Source organism: Schistocerca americana, chromosome 10 (assembly GCF_021461395.2).
Source record: "Schistocerca americana isolate TAMUIC-IGC-003095 chromosome 10, iqSchAmer2.1, whole genome shotgun sequence".
NCBI lineage: Eukaryota > Metazoa > Arthropoda > Insecta > Orthoptera > Acrididae > Schistocerca > Schistocerca americana.
The window spans coordinates 164,988,269-165,008,527 of NC_060128.1; the positions used below are offsets into that span (position 1 = coordinate 164,988,269).

Consider the following 20,259-nt stretch of genomic DNA (forward strand, 5'->3'; position numbering starts at 1 on the left):
TCAGTCAGACAAATGACAGTAATTGGAAAGAAAATTATGATGTTTCAAGCAAATAAGTTGTTTATTTATTTATTTACCTACTTACTTTCTTTAACCCAACCCCAATCTCAGTATTCAGATGAAGCAAGTTGATTTCATTTTCCCCCCTCCATCAACATAAGGCCTTGAGAAATATGCCATATCTCTTATAGCAAAAGTACCAATATCCATTTGAAGGAGCCCTTTACATACCATGCTTACTAATATTTTTGAGGGCTGGTCACAGATTTGCCCCATAATATTGTCTTATTATTTTTAGCTTGCCCAAGTACCTATACATGATATTTTTTTGTTGAAATTCAGATACCTGACAGAGTAGCACTTTATTTTACTGAATACTTGTGGCTGAAATCAGGACTTACTAGAAGATTAGTCCGTTGAGGTTTTTCTTGACAGGGTGAAATCATTGAAGTGTTGCTGTTGAATATAGGAAGGTCATAATGGCAGAAAAGTGTAATAAGAATTTTAGAATACCTGCCCAACACATATGCACCATTTCTTGATTGCAATATTATCATTCAAGAGACACAGAGCTGTATGGATAGGTTTAGTAATGGAGAGACAAGCACATCTAAAAAAAAAAAAAGGCTGCTTATAGATACCAACTATCTTAAAAGTGCCAGCCAGTTGAGTATCTCTATGACACTCTCCGAAGGGTCAAACAAACCTGTGACTATTGGTGCTGTCCTTCTCTGTGTATGTACACCATCATCTGTTATTCGTGTTTGGTACAGATCCTAGACACTTGAACAATACTCCAGGACGGATGACTACTTACAAACTTTGGTTCTATACAGCTTCCAGTTCCTCGGTTTTATACCAATAAACTGAAGCCTACTACCTCCCTTGCCTATAAGATCGCTCCATTTCATGTCCCTATAAAGTGATACATGCAGAGATTTGTACAAGTCGGCTGGTCCAACTTCTTCCCCCCCCCCCCCCCCCCCCCCCCTCTCCCTCCATTTGTCCAGTGCATAATTTTCCATTCAAATGCCTTATGTCTCTCTTGAAATATTAATATTTGAACACTTTTTAGTTGTGCCTGTTATGGAAGACCTCAACGAGATTGACCGGTCAAAGTCTATATGTCACTGTCCTGATTTGTGTGAAATTTAAATAGTTTCCATGTCCCTATTGAGACTTTTGCTGTTTTTGTCTAAAACTGTACACAAAAGTACCTCTGTTAGGTCAACAGGGCAATTATGTATCTGAGAAATTGAATATTCTGAATGTGTGCTTCACTCTATTAACCAGAAGGCAAACTAAAAATATATGAAGTTTTGTTTTGCTGGCTGAAGCTCTGTATTGTTGATTAGTCTTCCTCTTGGAAGTCCATAAACACTTCAATGCTAGAAGACTCAGTAGTTCATGTATTAAAAATATTATGAAGAAGGGCAAATTGCTGCTCACCATACAGAGAAGACATCGAGCTGCAAAGGCCTCCTTTTAATGTAAAACTCATGTGAGAGCACTGTCTCAGTTTGCTGAGTTCAGCCTCCATGTGTGTTTCCTACATTGGAAGAAGGCCTCTTGGCTGAAAGTGTAAATGCTCCTGTCTGTGACTCAATATCCCTTCTCTACGGTGAGCAGGAATCTACTCTTCATAATACTGCATCCTGGTTTTTGCATTGTTTAACCTTCATATTTGTAATGAAGGGTTCACATTTTTTCCAGATTTGTAATGTGGAATTTTTGTGCTCTGCGACTGGCAGTATGTAAGACGATAGAATAAGTAAATATTAAGGAAAAAAAATGTCACATTTTATGGTAATATATTAACAAAACACTTATGTACTGAATGCCAACAGAATAAATTACATGCTATGGCACAGAGGCAGGAGAGAAGAATCATATTACAAAAGTTGACCACACATCTGGTAAATTAATTACATATGTCTTAGGCATACATTATAAAACATAGCCACAGTATCAGAATAATGATATATTTCAAATCACAGGTCTAACATCTTTTTCTCTTGCTGTAGGAACAGTGTGACACCTTCATCTTATTTCACAACCAAATGACATGTATATAAAACCTTCAAAAAGAACAGCAAAGAAGCAATTATCCTACCAATACATAGACACGAATATTATAATTGGTGTTTTATTTGTCATTTCACACATAATCTAGTGAAATAAAAATCTTTCAACTGTGCGCTATTAAAAAAATGTCACATTAAAGTCATCAGTCTGACCATGGGCACTTCCTTTGGCATAAAATGATTTCATTTTGTACACACTACCAGTGACAAGAATACAGCTTGCAATATCAACTAAACTGTTTACAGAGTACTTACAACAGCCAGGTTATTTCTTTGAAGGAAAGATGATGATTAGAAAATGTTACATGGGCTGCAATTTTGAGACAGTCATTTTGTTTGACTAGAGACTGCTTGCATGGAGACAACTGAAAAGTTTATTGTACCCATAATGGGAGTGGAAGGGAGGTGGGGGAATAATGTAAGCAATTCACCACTACGAGTACCACATTGGATCTGAGGTCAGATTTATGCACTCTATGGGATTACTCTGTGTTAAAGCCAGCCTCAATCACATTTTCAGATTTGTTAGCAATCAGTGTTGGCCCTTTCTTCAGGCTTTTCGCCGCCTTTGTGGTTGCTGGTAGTAAATGGTGCAAGATCTGTAGAAGTGAGGTGACAACCTTACTTATACAGATCTTGCTCCGTCACCAGACATAATGGTGGGGAAGGGCTGAAACCTGTTGCTAACAAATAAAAAGTCTAAATTGTGTTTTCAGTTTTCTTATTTGATTTTTAGCATTTTGTACCAATTGCTGTGATCAAATTACAGAATGCTTTGTAAAATTTAACAGCCTTTTTTTTTTTTATACCATTCTTTGCAAGGCATTAGTCCACATGGATGAAGACACCTGTTAGATTCTTTGCCTCCACCTTACATGAAAACATTTTACTTCTCCCTCAATAGCTAAACATTGTATGGTGAAAATACGTATGACAGGAAAAGCTATGTCACACTATATCAGTAAAATTCTTTCCATGCCTGGGAAACATTACATTTGATGTTGCCAAGAAGTGAGTATTTACAATCAATTGTAAACTATTGCTCTTTCTTTTTTCCACTCCTATGTAAAATGTGCACACGTGGTTCAATATGAAGGATTATATTATTCCTGTATTGGCCTAATGGTGCATGAGCTCCAATTCAGCAAATTTGCTGTAGGTAGTTACTCTCTTGAAACTTCTGAAGGAGCTATTAGCTGTTGAGCACAATCTGACCTTTAGCTTACATGTTCTGCAACTTTTCATAATTACAAAGAGATAAGTGATACACAAGCTACCGTGCAAATGGAGTGTAAACAGCTGCCTGGCCCCCTCTCCACACAGCTGTCAGCACAAACAAAGCCTCCACTGAGGACACCCTAAACTCAGCAGGATTCCTCAGCTTTGTGACCCCAGTACAGGTCAGCACCGGACGTCACCAATGGAGACCCGCGCCGAGACTGTCGGCGAATGGAAGTCGAGGGGGCTGCGCTGCAGTCAATCCTGAAACAGAAGAATTTGTGACTCTGTGCTCTGTTTTGGCAATCTCACATAAAATACAGAGGGATGCTTTTAACAGTAGTCCTTCGCACGCAATAACGTCCCTACATGTACATGATTACACAATCTTCTCCTTAAGTAGTGCTACACAGTGTCTGTGTTAGTATTGTCAGCTACACTGGAAGTCAGCATCTCAGTTATGTACACATGTTTTTGTGCAATAATGTGTGTATACAGCTTAGAACTGACTTCTAGTGTAGCTAACAATACCAACACAAACATACATCGTATAGCATTACTTATAGTACTAAAGGAGAAGATCAATTTATTCAGTGTTCACAATACTGCAGATAACTCCCACACTGATGATGTTAGAAATGTATAAAATAAATATCCCTTTTACCATCATCATTTTTATGTGTTGCTGCACACAAAATAGTAAATAAAGCAAGGATTATTGATGTTTATTTCTTTACATTACATATGTGAGTCACTAGTCCGGTGCTGAGGAACAAAACGTGAAAATGGCCATGTATTTTTGTTAAATAGCATTCATCCTGGGAAAGGCAAGAGACAACTTTCAGGATACATTTCCAAGTCTTCTGTTGCGAACTCTCAGAGAGAACTAATTACCTCCTCCACAACAAAAATATGGAGTCACAAAGTGCTCTGGAGAAAAATGCATTTTGCGTATCTGGATCTATTTATTTTATGCAACCTCCAATAGGTTATTTTTTCCCTCCACAAAATAATATTTGCTGCAGTATGCTTCCTGCCCTGATTACACTTGTTTCACATGCAAAAAATACAGCTCTTCATCATGTGGGGTATATAGCTATTTATTTGTTAAAAGATGCTTCCAACTCGGCTACTGTTGAGCAACAGCCAAGGTGGGAAACCTCTAAAATGTGTTCTAACATTTCTTATTATACAGGGTGATTCAAAAAGTTAATAATGCAAAGTTGTGGTGTGTTTTTTGTTGTTGTCTTGCAAGTAATACTGAGCCAGTGAATGTTAGTAACAATGAGTACAATCAATGCAAATGAGCCTTAACTTCAGCAAAGATCATCTATTGTTTAGTCGTGAACACTGCACATTGAAGGTGTTAATGGCAAGGCACCACATAAATTCTTGTAGATAATTCTAGCGCACAGCAGGCAATGCATTCAGCTCGCAAGCTAAAGTCACATCAAAATCCATATTCATATGTCCTAGTGAGTGAGGTGGACATGCACTCGATCTCCCATATAAACCGATCCAATGCTTGGGATAAGTGGCACTAAATATGTCTTGTATTTGCACAGGAAAGTCTGCACATGCTCTCTGTAGTCACATCCTGTGGTGTTGCGTGTGCGGCAAATGACATTTCACACTCCTTGTGTAGTATAAAGAAAGATAATTGTGACAGAATAATATTAAAGCAGTAAGTAAGTTGCGAAACACATACTGTCTGCAGGTGTTTCTTTTCGTATGCGTAGACATTAAATGGAAGGTACAAAATACAAGAAAACAGCAAGATGTGATGACAAGTAAATGGCTTCGCCTGCTGGGGGGGGGGTCTTTTACATTTTAGCTTGGCCGTCAAAGAGCAATGACACTCTCCACAAATGAAAACATAATACAGGATGAAACTTCCTGGCAAATTAAAACTGTGTGCCGGACCGAGACTCGAACTCGGGACCTTTGCCTTTCGCGGGCAAGTGCTCTACCAACTGAGCTACCCAAGCATGACTCGCGCCCCGTCCTCACAGCTCCACCTCTGCCAGTACCTCATCTCCTACCTTCCAAACTTTACAGAAGGTCTTCTGCGAGCACTTGCCCGCACAAGGCAAAGGTCCCGAGTTCGAGTCTCGGTCTGGCATACAGTTTTAATCTGCCAGGAAGTTTCATATCAGCGCACACTCCGCTGTAGAGTGAAAATTTCATTCTATAATACAGGATGGTTTTGTGACAACTGAAGTACATCGTAAGGTTGAGCTTTTGATGCATATGTAATATGAAAAGTTGTGTTGTAGCACATTTACGAGACTCATTAATGATCTATACACACATCCAAGGAAATATATGTTTGTAAAAGGAAAGTAGTGGACGTGCTTTTTCATTAAATGAGTAGGAATTACTGGTGCTTAAAAAAAGGGGGGCAAGAGGGACAACATGAAGAAGTAACGAGACTCAACTACGGCAACAGTATCAAAAGAAAAAGGTAAATACATCAAATGTGACACATCTCTCTGAAGTGTTCTGACTCAGCTACGTAAAACACTTCGATCCAACTGTATGTACGCAGAACCAGTTACCTCTGCTGAACTTGAGTGCATTGATTGTCCATGTTGTTCCTCAAATTCCACTGGCTCAGGATTATGTGCAAGACCATAAGCTCCTATTCCAACCTTGTTAGAAGAGGCTAAGTAATTCAATTTGTGCCCAACCTTCTAAATCACTCCACATGTATGCTAGGTACATTCCACAGTCAGCCATGTTTGCTGACTGACAATTCACAACGCAGTCGTGTCAGCTTACCTTCACAGCTGCCAGGTAAGCCTTCCCATACAGGGCGTGGGCAAGAGTCGCGACGGCGCCGCAGCCCGAGTGCAGCGAGCTGTCCGGGTCGACAGCGAGCCGCACCGCCAGCTCTACGGCGGGCTTCAGATCCTGGTAGGCCTTGTTGGTGGCCAGCGCCTCCAGCTGCGACAGCGCAGACAGGGCCTGAGCACTCGGGTTCGGCACCGTCTGGTCCACACTGCCTGTCGACTTGCTCCTGGTGGCAGCAGACAGGTACTCGGTGTTAATAGCATTCTCCTGTGGCCACACACAGGCATGGGTCTTTGAGGATAATACACTGAAGCGCCAAAGAAACTGTTATAGGCATGCATATCCAAATACAGAGATATGTAAACAGGAAGAATATGGCAATACGGTCGGCAACGCCTATATAAGACAACAAGTGTCTGCCACAGTTGTTAGGTTGGTTACTGCTGCTACAATGGCAGGTTATCAAAATTTAAGTGGGTTTGAACGCGGCCTTATAGATGGCGCATGAGCGATGGGACACAGCATCTCTGATGTAGGGATTTTCCGTATGACTATTTCACAAGACTATCAGGAATCCAGTAAAACATCAAATCTCTGCAACAACGGACCAACAATGACTGAAGAGAATCGTTCAACATGGCAGAAGTCAACACTCGGCCATCAACAAGGGTCAGCATGCGAACTGTTCAACAAAACAACACCAATATAGGCTTTTGTAACATTAACTCATGTACCCTTGATGACTGCATGACACAAACCTTCACGCCTTGCCTTGCCTTGCCTGGGCCCGTCAACAGCTACGCTGGACTTTTGATGACTAGAAACATGTTGCCTGGTTGGACGAGAGTAATTTCAAATTGTGTTGAGTGGGTGGACGGATACGGGTATGGAGAGAACCTCATGAATCCATAGTCTCTGCATGCCAGCAGGGGACTGTTTAAGCTCGTCGAGGCTCTGTAATGGTGTGGGGCGTGTGCAGTCAGCGTGATAATGGACCCCTGATACATCTACATGTGACACTTTCCTGAGTTTAAACTCCCCAGATATGAACATTACTGACCATATCTGGAATGCCTTGCAACGTGCTGTTCAGAAAAGACCTCCATGCTCTCGTACTCTTACGGATTTATGGTGACAATTGCCTCCAGCAATTATTCAAGCCCATGCCACGTCGTGTTGCGGCACTTCTGCATGCTCGCAGGGGCCCTATGTGATATTAGGCAGGTGTACCATTGTCTTTCGGATCTTCAGTAACAGTATTTCACACAGTGTTAATCTCCAAATGGGTAGAATTAAGAAGTTTCAGATTCTGTAGTACTACAGAGAGTATACGCGGGCAAGGAAAAAAGTTCCCGTGTTTCCCCATTAAAAATATACGTTTTCTCGGGTGAAAATACGCTGTACTCCTCGTGAAAGCAAATTTTTCCGAGTTAAGCAACGATATACTTTCCTTCGCAGCTGTAAAGCTTAGCAATCTTTTTAATTCTGAAGGTTTTATACACCGGCATAGAACTTCCCGAAACTGCGCGGCAACATTCACGCTGCATATTTTCTTATTACAAAAATATAAACACGAATTCCAACAAATATAGCACGGCAGCTTCCGAATCAATGAAATGTAGATAGCGATGCGCTTTTGTCAGCCAATAACTGCTCAAGTCACGTGATCTCGCCATTTAAATACCGGAGATACTCAGAGTACAGGGCACGGATGTAGTGAGTGAACACCCAAATATGAGAAGATAATGGTTTAAATTAACATACCTACAGGAAAAGTTAAACTACCACGTCACAAATGTTTTCTTCCGAGGGTGTGGTTGGTAGCATCCTACCTATGAGTACAACTGAATATTTCTGATGAGTGCGATTATAAATTTCACTGCTTGTCAACCACACTTTTTATTCTTAAAGACAATTATACTTTTTGCCATCATTATTGTATAATTTTTAATCTATGGAAGAACTAAAACGATATATGAAACACAAATGCGCAAGTAAACTTTTAAATTGTTGCATAAATGGCTCGTCTTCTGAACCCTAATGTTTTCTAAGTGACTGGTCCTCAGCGTCAAGTTTTGAGCGGAAGTCTAACGCCCAGTGATTTAAGGAATTCATCTTGCGTACAAGAAACTTTACAATGAAAATAACACTTCTCAAACCACCAATTTTGGTGTTATTATCTCGTTTAGATTTTATGCTACAATAGTGGCCAAAAGTAAACATACACTCCTGGAAATGGAAAAAAGAACACATTGACACCGGTGTGTCAGACCCACCATACTTGCTCCGGACACTGCGAGAGGGCTGTACAAGCAATGATCACACGCACGGCACAGCGGACACACCAGGAACCGCGGTGTTGGCCGTCGAATGGCGCTAGCTGCGCAGCATTTGTGCACCGCCGCCGTCAGTGTCAGCCAGTTTGCCGTGGCATACGGAGCTCCATCGCAGTCTTTAACACTGGTAGCATGCCGCGACAGCGTGGACGTGAACCGTATGTGCAGCTGACGGACTTTGAGCGAGGGCGTATAGTGGGCATGCGGGAGGCCGGGTGGACGTACCGCCGAATTGCTCAACACGTGGGGCGTGAGGTCTCCACAGTACATCGATGTTGTCGCCAGTGGTCGGCGGAAGGTGCACGTGCCCGTCGACCTGGGACCGGATCGCAGCAACGCACGGATGCACGCCAAGACCGTAGGATCCTACGCAGTGCCGTAGGGGACCGCATCGCCACTTCCCAGCAAATTAGGGACACTGTTGCTCCTGGGGTATCGGCGAGGACCATTCGCAACCGTCTCCATGAAGCTGGGCTACGGTCCCGCACACCGTTAGGCCGTCTTCCGCTCACGCCCCAACATCGTGCAGCCCGCCTCCAGTGGTGTCGCGACAGGCGTGAATGGAGGGACGAATGGAAACGTGTCGTCTTCAGCGATGAGAGTCGCTTCTGCCTTGGTGCCAATGATGGTCGTATGCGTGTTTGGCGCCGTGCAGGTGAGCGCCACAATCAGGACTGCATACGACCGAGGCACACAGGGCCAACACCCGGCATCATGGTGTGGGGAGCGATCTCCTACACTGGCCGTACACCACTGGTGATCGTCGAGGGGACATTGAATAGTGCACGGTACATCCAAACCGTCATCGAACCCATCGTTCTACCATTCCTAAACCGGCGAGGGAACTTGCTGTTCCAACAGGACAATGCACGTCCGCATGTATCCCGTGCCACCCAACGTGCTCTAGAAGGTGTACGTCAACTACCCTGGCCAGCAAGATCTCCGGATCTGTCCCCCATTGAGCATGTTTGGGACTGGATGAAGCGTCGTCTCACGCGGTCTGCACGTCCAGCACGAACGCTGGTCCAACTGAGGCGCCAGGTGGAAATGACATGGCAAGCCGTTCCACAGGACTACATCCAGCATCTCTACGATCGTCTCCATGGGAGAATAGCAGCCTGCATTGCTGCGAAAGGTGGATATACACTGTACTAGTGCCGACATTGTGCATGCTCTGTTGCCTGTGTCTATGTGCCTGTGGTTCTGTCAGTGTGATCATGTGATGTATCTGACCCCAGGAATGTGTCAATAAAGTTTCCCCTTCCTGGGACAATGAATTCACGGTGTTCTTATTTCAATTTCCAGGAGTGTATTTGTTAGAGTATTAGTTCTTGCCAGTCGAAATTTCTGGAATTCTAAAAAATTCCCAGGTTTTTCCCGGAACGTATTCCAATCATAAACTGATAATCCATAAATACAACTTTCCCATTAAAGCCAAATGCGAGAAAAGAAACAAAGCAGTACACGGTTGTATACACAATATTTCTTTAGAATTATAAAAGGAGAACGAATGTTTGTGATGCATATGCGCCTTTGCCGGCCGGACGGTTCTAGGCACTACAGTCTGTAACCGCGCGACGCTACGGTCGCAGGTTCGAATCCTGCCTCGGGCATGGATGTGTGTGATGTCCTTAGGTTAGTTAGAACTACTTAAACCTAAGTTCTAGGGGACTGATGACCACAGATGTTAAGTCCCATAGTGCTCAGTCATTTGAACCATATGCGCCTTTACCATAGTCGAAATCGACTCCGAGAAAGAAATTTTCACGGCATAGTATTTTCTTTCTCGCAGGTCGTGTTAAAAGGAACGCTCTACATTGTTGTTTAAAAAGACATGTGACCTATATCACTCCTTAATTTGCGTGTAAAAATTGTAAGTAAATTTCAAGATTCTTGGTAACAGCATTAAACGACTTGTACTCCCTTTAGAAACTTATAGGATATGAATTGAAGTTATCTTAGACTGGAAACGGCACGCTTTTGGACACCGGTTCCTATCCAAAATATTGTGTATTCCTATGAGTTTGTAACAGTAATTTCCGACCACCCTGTATAGTAGTGTAAATAAGCCAACACAGTAAGAGATGCTTCTGGGACCAAAACAGACATAATTTAGATAAACTAATGAGGCAGCTACGACCTGAACCCAAGGAATTTCACCCACAGACAGCAATAAAATATTCCAGAAGTACCACAAAACTGGAGTCTTAAGATAAATCTGGTGTACGGACAGGCTACTCAAGTACAAGATGCAGGGAGCTGTGTAATGACTGTTGAACAAATATACTCACATGATGACTGGCATAGACAGAGCTCCGGGTGCACTCGGTGTCGTCCTTACAAATGGCTGCTCTCCATCTGGAAGCTGCGCCAACACAAACACCGCCACTGCGCGACTCAGCAGGCGACACCTGAAAGCGACACACAGGGGCCACACTAAACAACAAGAAACATTTGTCGTCTGATTTAGTTAGTAAATGGTATCGGGGGTCACATGGATTGCCGATATCTGCATTACATTAAAGCATCGAGATATGCCCACTGAATTATCAGATCTGTTAACAAACCGTACTTCCACGTCTGGACCGTATCCTCCTGACAATGGGGGTGTTTTGTAGCACACACATGAGAGGTCGAAGGCGCATTAAAACTTTTATCAGCAAAGGGAAGAAACCCCAACAGAAAAATGCTGGACTTCCAGGTTGGGGGTTTATGGAATTTGGTTAGTAGCCCATCACTCGAAAAACAATGAATTCCAGCACCATGCCTCAGTGAGAGGACGGAATATTGGGTAAACGACTCAAGTGAAACTTATACAGTAAACCCCCGTTTATGCGAAATGACCGGGACGGCGGCCGGATCAGATAAACAAGTCACCCTGTTTTCACGCCGTGACATACCCCGAAATGCGTCAGTACCGCCAAATTTGATTGTAAAACGTGCGTAGGGCACGTATAATGTTGTTCACAACGATATCAGTAAGTCTGCATGTTTTTGACGAAAAAAAAACTCTGTTGGCGTGTACAAAGGCGCCAAAGTATGATTGAAAACTCGATGTTTTTAAATGCTGCATAACAAAGCTTGTTTATTTTGCGTTCTTACAGACAAAATCCGGCTATTTGGCAGCAAGAAAAAACAGGAGTTTCAATTTTATTACCTAAGGAACGAAAAGTCAAAAAAAAAAAAAAAAAAAAAAAAAAAAAAAAAAAAAAAAAAAAAACTAATGGACGTTGAAGTTCTAGGACGCTTCATTAGAATTTACTTTTTGGGGAAAATGTCTCTGATAGTTTTTTTGTTTTGGGAAACTTTTGTTGCGGCAATATATCTCCAACGTTGGAAAACAAACGATTTCGGGATAAGTCGCCTTCTGCTGTACGCCAAGACGTAACCTACTGTTTGAGGAATCTTGTTCTCTGCTTCGTCATCAGAGACATAATCTTCCGACGCTTTCTGATTGGTCGCAATTTGGGCGACTTCTCTCTCAGTGAAATCAAAAACGTCGTTTTCCATCCACTCTTCGAAGTTTGTAACTTCATAACCCACTAGCTTCTCCAGTAAATTCACCAAAATTACGTCATTTTCATGTTTCTGGCACGTCAGCTTCAATTTCGGTGTTGCCTCACTGTTCTTGAGTTGCCTTATGATTTAAGAGCTTTTTTCCAACGGGAGGTATCGAAGGAATTAAATTCCAAGCTTCAGCAATCCAATGAATGGCACTTAAAATATCTATTTTTTTTAAAAAAGAGCTTGGACAAATTCTTCTGCTGCATCAATCGCACCGATTAAGTATTCCCGCAGCTTGCGTCTCTAATGTTTTTTCACTGCGACAAGAACACCTTGGTGCATCGGTTGACAGAAACGTGACGCTTGATGGGAGAATCACAACTTTGACATCTCCATCTTGAAGATCATCGGGGTGAGAAGGAGAGTTGTCCACAAGAAGTAGTGCTTTTCGTGGAAGTCCATTTTCCGACATGTACAGTATTTTTCTACAGCTGGAACAAACTCTGTCTGGAACCACTCTTTGAAGATGGCACCGTTCATCCATGCCTTAGACTGATTAGTGTACCACAATGGCTAAGGTTTATCAGCTGGTTGCTGTCTAAATGCTCTTGGTTTTTTGTATTTCAGAATTAATGTAAGGGACAGTGAGCCGTGCGGTTGTTTGTCTTCTTCTCGTGTTGACTAGCGCCACTCAGTTTCGCAAGCGTTGCCTGTCCGCTAGTGGCAGTAGCGCCGGTTATCGGTATGTGATAACTGTTGCCCTATCTTTGGGGGGGGGGGGGGGGGGTGAGTGGGGACTCAGGTCCGCGCAGTGCCAGAACACGCCGGGACCGCTGGCGGCACGCCATGGACTGCCCGGATCCACCAAGCTTTACGATGAGTGCATTTCAATCCAAGTAGAGAAACCTCCACCATTGTGATATCTCGCGATTTCCCAGTGACTTGGGTTCGTGTCGCTGAGGCGAAGAGCAGCGAGTGGGTTGCTTCGGTAGGTGGATCTGATTAGCTTTCCTCGACTTCTTATTTCAATTTGTTAAGTTCAACCAACGGAAATTATTCTTGGCCCGCTAAAGCCCCAGTTACCTGCCCTGGGGGTTAGTGTACGTTTCCTCGCCTTGCCGCTGCTGTCCGGTAAGGCGTGTAGTTTTGACAGTATTCCGGTTAGCGAGTCTTCTACTCTGGTGATAGTGGTTCAAAGCCTCTAAACACAGTATTCTGGGGACGTAGTGCAGACCGCGGGTTCCAGCTTTGGCGTATTGTACCATCGTTGCATTTGGTTTATCGGACATCAGGTAGACCTTCTCAGAGGTCGATTGCTGGGGCACCGTCTGCGGCGCCTTGGTTATTGTAAGACACGTGTGTTTTAAAAGGAGGTCTGATGGCCAGTAGTTCAGTGTAACGCTCCTTCAGCCCACGCCTGCTGTGGGTATAATCTACCTCAGTACCCTTTAAGGAACTTATATACTGGTCCTTGTGTTTTATTATTTATTACAATCCCTTGTGCCTACATTAAAGGTTACATGTGTCTAGTTAATAGTACTGGTCGCCATCTGGAATAAATCTAGCAGTGTAGTGTTCAATGGATGTTAAGGCTTGTGTTACAAAGTATACCATTATCTTATTTCTCACGTTTGCTGCTCAGTTGCTTGTTTTTTTTAATGAACCTTTACTATGGTATTTGCTGTTTTACAGCAGGTTTCTAAATTTTTCATATTATTGCCGTTCCTGGCGTGTAAGGCCTTTTGCCCAGATCACAGTGGCTTGCTTTTAAAACATTATCTGCTGTATCTGTATTTAATGGTGATTTGCTAGATTGTAACTCACTGAAAACACTATTATTTACACAGTTGTTTATTCCTTCATTAATAACGTGTGGTATTTTTGTATTTGTTGTTGAGTCTGGAATTACTGGTTTAAAATAAATTGTAGCTGATTAGGGCCCCGTCCACAATCGTAACCGAATCCTGCCTTCCCTTGACTATCAGGTTTCAACTGAGTTTATGATTGCCAGTGGCATTACTGTATGCGGGGACAGTAACTCTCTCTTTGCTTTTTTTAATACCCGGATGCAGTTTTTTTTTCTTGTTTAGAGACAAGGGTTTTAGTTGGCAACATTTTGTAATTCAACCCCGTGTCATCACAGTTGTAAAGTTTATAGTGGCTATCAACTCCTTTGTCGATGATAGTGTGCAGTTTAAAACCAGCCATAGCGAGCTCATCCACGGATCCACTGATGGCAATTTCGCCAATGTCATGCCACTTCTTGAACCGATCCAGCCAGTCGTCACTTCCGAGGAATTCTTGCTCCTTTCCTTGAATCAGCTCATAAAAAGCCATCGCTTTTTGACTAAGTACAGGACCTGATACTGGCACACCTTTGGCTCTTATTTGTTCGTGCCACAAAAAGAATAACTGGGAATGTGCACCTTTTCTCATTGTTTTTCGAGATTTCGATGCGGTGTCTGACGCTTGGATGTAACAAAATTTTTCAATTTCTGATCGATTTGTCTTCCAATCAGTAATCGCACTTCTACCGACATTCAAATCCGCAGCAGCTTTCGCGGGTGCCTCACCAGGATCAATTCTCTGCAAAGCGCGTAGCTTTTGTTCCAACTAGATCACATTCTTTTTTCGTTTAGCGCCCGTAGTCCCGTTCAGCGGTATTTTTTTTTTTTTACCAACATTCGACTAATTCTTTTTTGGTCACCTATATCGCTGGACATTTTAAAGCACATAGCGCGAGCATGGAACGTTAAATCGAAAACATACAGACGGACAACACTAGACAAAACTCTTGAAACCAGGCTGTGGCAGCCATCGAGTGAAAACATTCGATTCATCTCTCCCCTGTCCTACGCGGCAACACAACAGGGCGTTGTGCGATCACTGTTAAACGCCCAGCTTCATCTGACGTACTGACAACAGGAGGAAAGTGTTAAGCGCCGCAATCTCATTGTCGGTTTCGATAGGGCCACGGCGCGCTGAATAGAGCATTACTGCACGTACATCTACATTTATACTCCGCAAGCCACCCAACGGTGTGTGGCGGAGGGCACTTTATGTGCCACTGTCATTACCTCCCTTTCCTGTTCCAGTCGCGTATGGTTCGCGGGAAGAACGACTGCAGGAAAGCCTGCGTGCGCGCTCTAATCTCTCTAATTTTACATTCGTGATCTCCTCGGGAGGTATAAGTAGGGGGAAGCAATATATTCGATACCTCATCCAGAAACGCACCCTCTCGAAACCTGGCGAGCAATCTACACCGCGATGCAGAGCGCCTCTCTTGCAGAGTCTGCCACTTGAGTTTGCTAAACATCTCCGTAACGCTATCACGGTTACCAAATAACCCTGTGACGAAACGCGCCGCTCTTCTTTGGATCTTCTCTATCTCCTCCGTCAAACCGATCTGGTACGGATCCCACACTGACGAGCAATACTCAAGTATAGGCCGAACGAGTTGATGGACTACGTTTTCTAAGCACTCTCCCAATGAATCCCAACCTGGTACCCGCCTTACCAACAATTAATTTTATATGATCATTCCACTTCAAATCGTTCCGCACGCATACTCCCAGATATTTTACAGAAGTAACTGCTACATGAGTTCCAATAGATGGCATCGGCATGAAACCACGCAATACGAACAAGAAACACGCTAAAACTTTAAACAACACACGCACGAATTGACGACACTCGGACTTTCGACACGCACCAGCAGCAGAGTGCCGAAAAACGCGGCTCCAGGCGCAGACAAGTTGCAACTTATCAAATGTCAGACAGCGCCGCCAATGTGAGCCGCGAAAATCGGAAAAATTTGTTCAGATAAACGGAAGTTTACTGTATACAGCGTGTTTATAAATTACTTATACAGAAGTAACCTTTAATTGTGGAAAACATTTCTGTAAAGTTAATTTACCCTTTCCAAAACAAAAAGGTCACTTTTTATAACTAATTTATAGACACCTTGTATCGTAAAGAAGTTTAACGGGTGACGAAGTGAGAATATCTCCTTGTGGGTTGGCAAGCAAACTTTTAATGAAGGAATAAACAACTGTGTAAATAATAGTGTTTTCGGTGAATTACAATTTAGCAAATCGCCATTAAATACAGATACAGCAGATAATGTTTTAAAAGCAAGCCACTGTGATCTGGGCAAAAGGCCTTACACGCCAGGAACGGCAATAATATGAAAAATTTAGAAACCTGCTGTAAAAGTGAAATTGCTCTTGTGAATGTGGAATCAGTCAAAAAAGAAAAAAGTCTTGAGCATATTTATATTTAAAAGGATAGAAAACTTGTCACCAAATATTAAATATTCGGCTCACTTAGGTGCACATGATAATTCTAATGTTGTTGTAGCATACATAATAAAAAGCATTTTCAGCACTTATTTACAATGATCGTATTACTGTACAGAATTTACTACTGTACGCAATATTTACATTGGGTGATATTAACAACACACAAGCATCAGCCGGTTCTGCTAAGAAATTCATCGATGAAATAGGAATTGGCCACCAATAAATCCTTTACTCTTTTCATACGGGCGTGTTACTGAAAATGTGTATTGCTGAGTAGTGGACACATTTGTAAACGAAAGTAAGTGATTTTTACAAAGAGTTAAGAATAACTTTATTTGAAACTTCTTGGCAGATTAAAACCGTGTTCTGAACGGACTCTCGAACTCGGAACCTTTGGCTTTTATTTCTAGTATTGATTCCATGAACTGAGCTGTTGGTTTAGGAAAAAAAAGAGAGATACTTTTTTAATGACATAATCCATTAAGCAACAAATCCATTGGGAAGCATTATGTAGTATCTCCAGTTCCTTGAACAGCACGATGTTCTTTAGTTCACACCATAAATAATTCGTATGGCACGTTTTTGGGCTCGGAAAACTTCAGATTGGCTTTATGAGTGACCTCCCCCCCTCCCCCGCCCCAGAAAATAATCCCGTGCGACATTATGGGATAAAAGTTGGCAAAGTGCACTAGCTTCTTTATTTTTATTTCGCCAAAGTGTGACAAGATTCGTATAGAAAATAGGGATTTGTTGAGGTGCTTCAACAGTTCTGTGGTACGCTCCTCCAAGTTGCCACTTTCACATCAGTGTTCCTGGACCAGGAATCGTTGCGCCACCCAGGAGACCATTCTTCCCTCCACCCATAAAAAAAACACGCGGTGTCTCTTCCCGAAGCACACGATTGGCCCAAAGGGAAGAGCAGTGAGTCCAGCGGCTATTATGGAACGACTGGACATAAGTCCGACACTTCGCGTGAACAAGACGAGCGGGAAACTCATCCAAACATTGCGACAGTACTAAGAGCATTATTCGATAAGCCTCGGGATAGCCTTCTTTGGGGGATATTCACTTGGTCCAACGGTCCTCCAACTTTTTTATCCCATCGGAAAAATAGCTTCTGCAAAATACTCATTGACTGCAACTGTCACTTCCTTATTTGATGAAAGTTTCTTCCCAAAAAATGGTTCAAATGGCTCTAAGCACTATGGGACTTAACACCTGAGGTCATCAGTCCCCTAGAACTTAGAACTACTTAAACATAACTAACCTAAGAACATATCCATGCCCGAGGCACGATTCGAACCTGCGAACGCAGCAGCGAGGTTCCAGAATGAAGCGCCTAGAACCGCTCCACCACGGCGGCCGGCTGTTTCTTCCCACCAAGACAAAGTTTCAAGTTAGGGAACAGTATGAAGCCATTTTGGGGTTAAGTCTGTTGAATGAGGAACCAATTAAAAGCCCAGTTCATGCACTTTCACAATTTGTATCGCTAATCTGTGAGACGATGCACTATCCTGGTGAAAGAGCACTTTTTGCGTGGCAACCTTGGTCTTTTTTCAGACGATCGAACAATGAAGCACAATATGGCGCAGTTATGGGTCTGCCTTTTTCCAGTTAATTTATTTGCATCATTCCTTGGGTAATCGCCCCTCCCCCCCTCCTCCTAAAAAAAAGTAAATAAAGGTGGCCATCTCTTTACCAGCTGACAAAACTGGTCTTTGCCTTCTTCAGTGCACACTCACCAATCTTTGCCCATTGTTTTGACTGCTGTTTAGACTCTGGTGTTTAATGATGGATTCAGGTTTCACCGACAGTCACAAATTGTTTCGAAAAGTAGTACGGACTGTGATTAAACATCGCTAGACATTATGTAGTGCCGGATGAGCTTTTGGTTATGGAGAGCAATCGCGGAGCCCACAGCTTCTTCATGGGCGGTTCCCCATGTAGGACATAATGCACTTGCTCAGTTACGTTGCCTACAGTCTCAACAATGTCAAGAATTTTGATTCGGCGGTACTGCACTACCGTATCATGGATTTTATCATTGGTTTCCTTTGTGGTGACCTCAATTGGACAGCCGAACCGCGCTTCGTCTTCTGTGTTTGTCTGACCACGATAAATTCATTATTCCGAATCTTCACTGATGGTGCAGAATCCGCGTGGACTTCAGCTCTGTTGTGATTTGTGCGGCGGTCCAACCTTTCAGACGAAAATGCTTAATAACAGCACAAAACTCGGTTTTCGTCTTTTTAAATCGCAGTCAACACACTGACCAATTCGGACAGCTTTCAACAATCAACTGTAGGCTGTACATTGTCGAAATTCTTTATACGATCCTTGGAATAATCATGCTTGCCAACCATGAAGGTGCAACTAAAAGATTTCATTATTTCGTGAAATTTTACCACGTTTTTCTACCCAACCTTGTTTGATAATCTGATGTTTCACAGAACACTGAGATTTAAAATTATACACTTTCGAGCGCGTTAGAACCAGTTTTGGAAAATTTTTGTCCATTCTGATGTCGCTTATCTACGCAAAATGACTTCCCAAGGATCGACGATATTCTGGAGACAATAGCAATTGCTGCCACGATATTGACTACGTCACACAAGGGAACAAAAAAAGGCCATCAGATAGTAAATCATGTGAATACGGATAACGAGCTATTTCCATGCGCCAAATAATCGATTGTTTGACTTGATGCGTTGCAGCTAGCGTAGTCGTGATGATGAATTATGCGACATTCTTTTTCCAGATTTCATAGGTGACGTGTAACAAACAATTTGTTGAAACTTCCTGGCAGATTAAAGATGTGTGTCGGACAGAGACTCGAACTCGGGACCTTTACCTTTCGCGGGTAAGTGCTCTACCAACTGAGCTACCCAAGCACGACTCACGCCCCGTCCTCACAGCTTTACTTCTGCCAGTACCTCTTCTCCTACCTTCCAAACTTCACAGAAGCTCTCCTACGAACCTTGCAGAACTAGCACTCCTGGAAGAAAGGATATTGCGGAGACATGACTTAGCCACACCCTGGGGGATGTGGCTCAGTTGGTTGAGCACTTGCCCGCGAAAGGTAAAGGTCCCGAGTTCGAGTCTCTGTCCGGTACACAGTTTTAATCTGCCATGAAGTTTCACATCAGCGCACACTCCGATGTTGTCTAGAATTCACATTAACTGTTCTTTTTGCTCTGAAGCTGTGCTCGTGAAACTGCAACCCGAATTAAGTATTCATGCGACCGTCGGTTCTCAGTTGTATTTTATAATAATCTGCATCCGGAAACCAACAGCCGATACCATATTCCCTATACTGGGCGATTTTAATATCACGAAAATAGCTGATCGTTGTCAGCAAATGCAGGTTAATTTTATTCGACGACCGAGTCACGTACAGCCAACAGTTTCGAATGGTAATTATTTATTCTTCGCCGATCCCAAACATACATTTCCATGTGTATCTGGTGTTTAAAATGGTTCATTTACAAACTAGTAAAGAATAAATGCTCACCATTTGCAATTTTTATCGTATCTGACTACATCGGCGAATCAAAAATATACGGTGGAATTATAGTCTGCACGCGAAAAGTTGGTCGACCACCTAGAGGTGAAAGCTGGGTGACGAGGTACGCAGTCATGTCGTTGTGGTCTGAGGGAACCTGATAGAAAGGGATGCTTTCTATGTTGCCAGCTCATGGACTTGGTGTCGTACCGATCAGCTGCTACGGTATAAATTTCAAATGGAAGAAACATGGATTCATGAATGCATACTACAGAGACGGTCGTCTTCAAATGCGGTACATATTTCAATCCGCTTACACAGCATTTCATCAGACAATTGGTGTCACGACACTGGAATCGCTGAGTGTGGCAGCAATATGAAACAAGAGAACAGTCGCCACGAAGTGTTCCGAATCACGCCGACTTTTAACGATCAGTACTTCGACGCTGCCACACGTAACTGCATGCACAAACTCCTTGCGCCTGCACACGGATCAAGCAAGCTTGCACACGAATTACTTT

At 42.9% G+C, this 20,259-nt stretch overlaps 1 protein-coding gene across 1 annotated transcript in view; it reads right to left on the bottom strand.

Moving 5' to 3' along the window:
• Positions 1 to 3,114: 3,114 nt before the first annotated feature.
• LOC124552329 (ectopic P granules protein 5 homolog) overlaps positions 3,115 to 20,259 on the bottom strand; it is a 358,669-nt gene continuing 341,524 nt past the window's right edge. The window contains exons 39-41 of the mRNA XM_047126600.1: positions 10,723 to 10,842; positions 6,084 to 6,321; positions 3,115 to 3,566 (exon numbers count right to left, since the gene is read on the bottom strand). Of these exons, the coding sequence (XP_046982556.1) occupies positions 3,561 to 3,566; positions 6,084 to 6,321; positions 10,723 to 10,842 (364 nt within the window). The 3' untranslated portion in view covers positions 3,115 to 3,560. The remainder of the gene's footprint in view (positions 3,567 to 6,083; positions 6,322 to 10,722; positions 10,843 to 20,259) is intronic.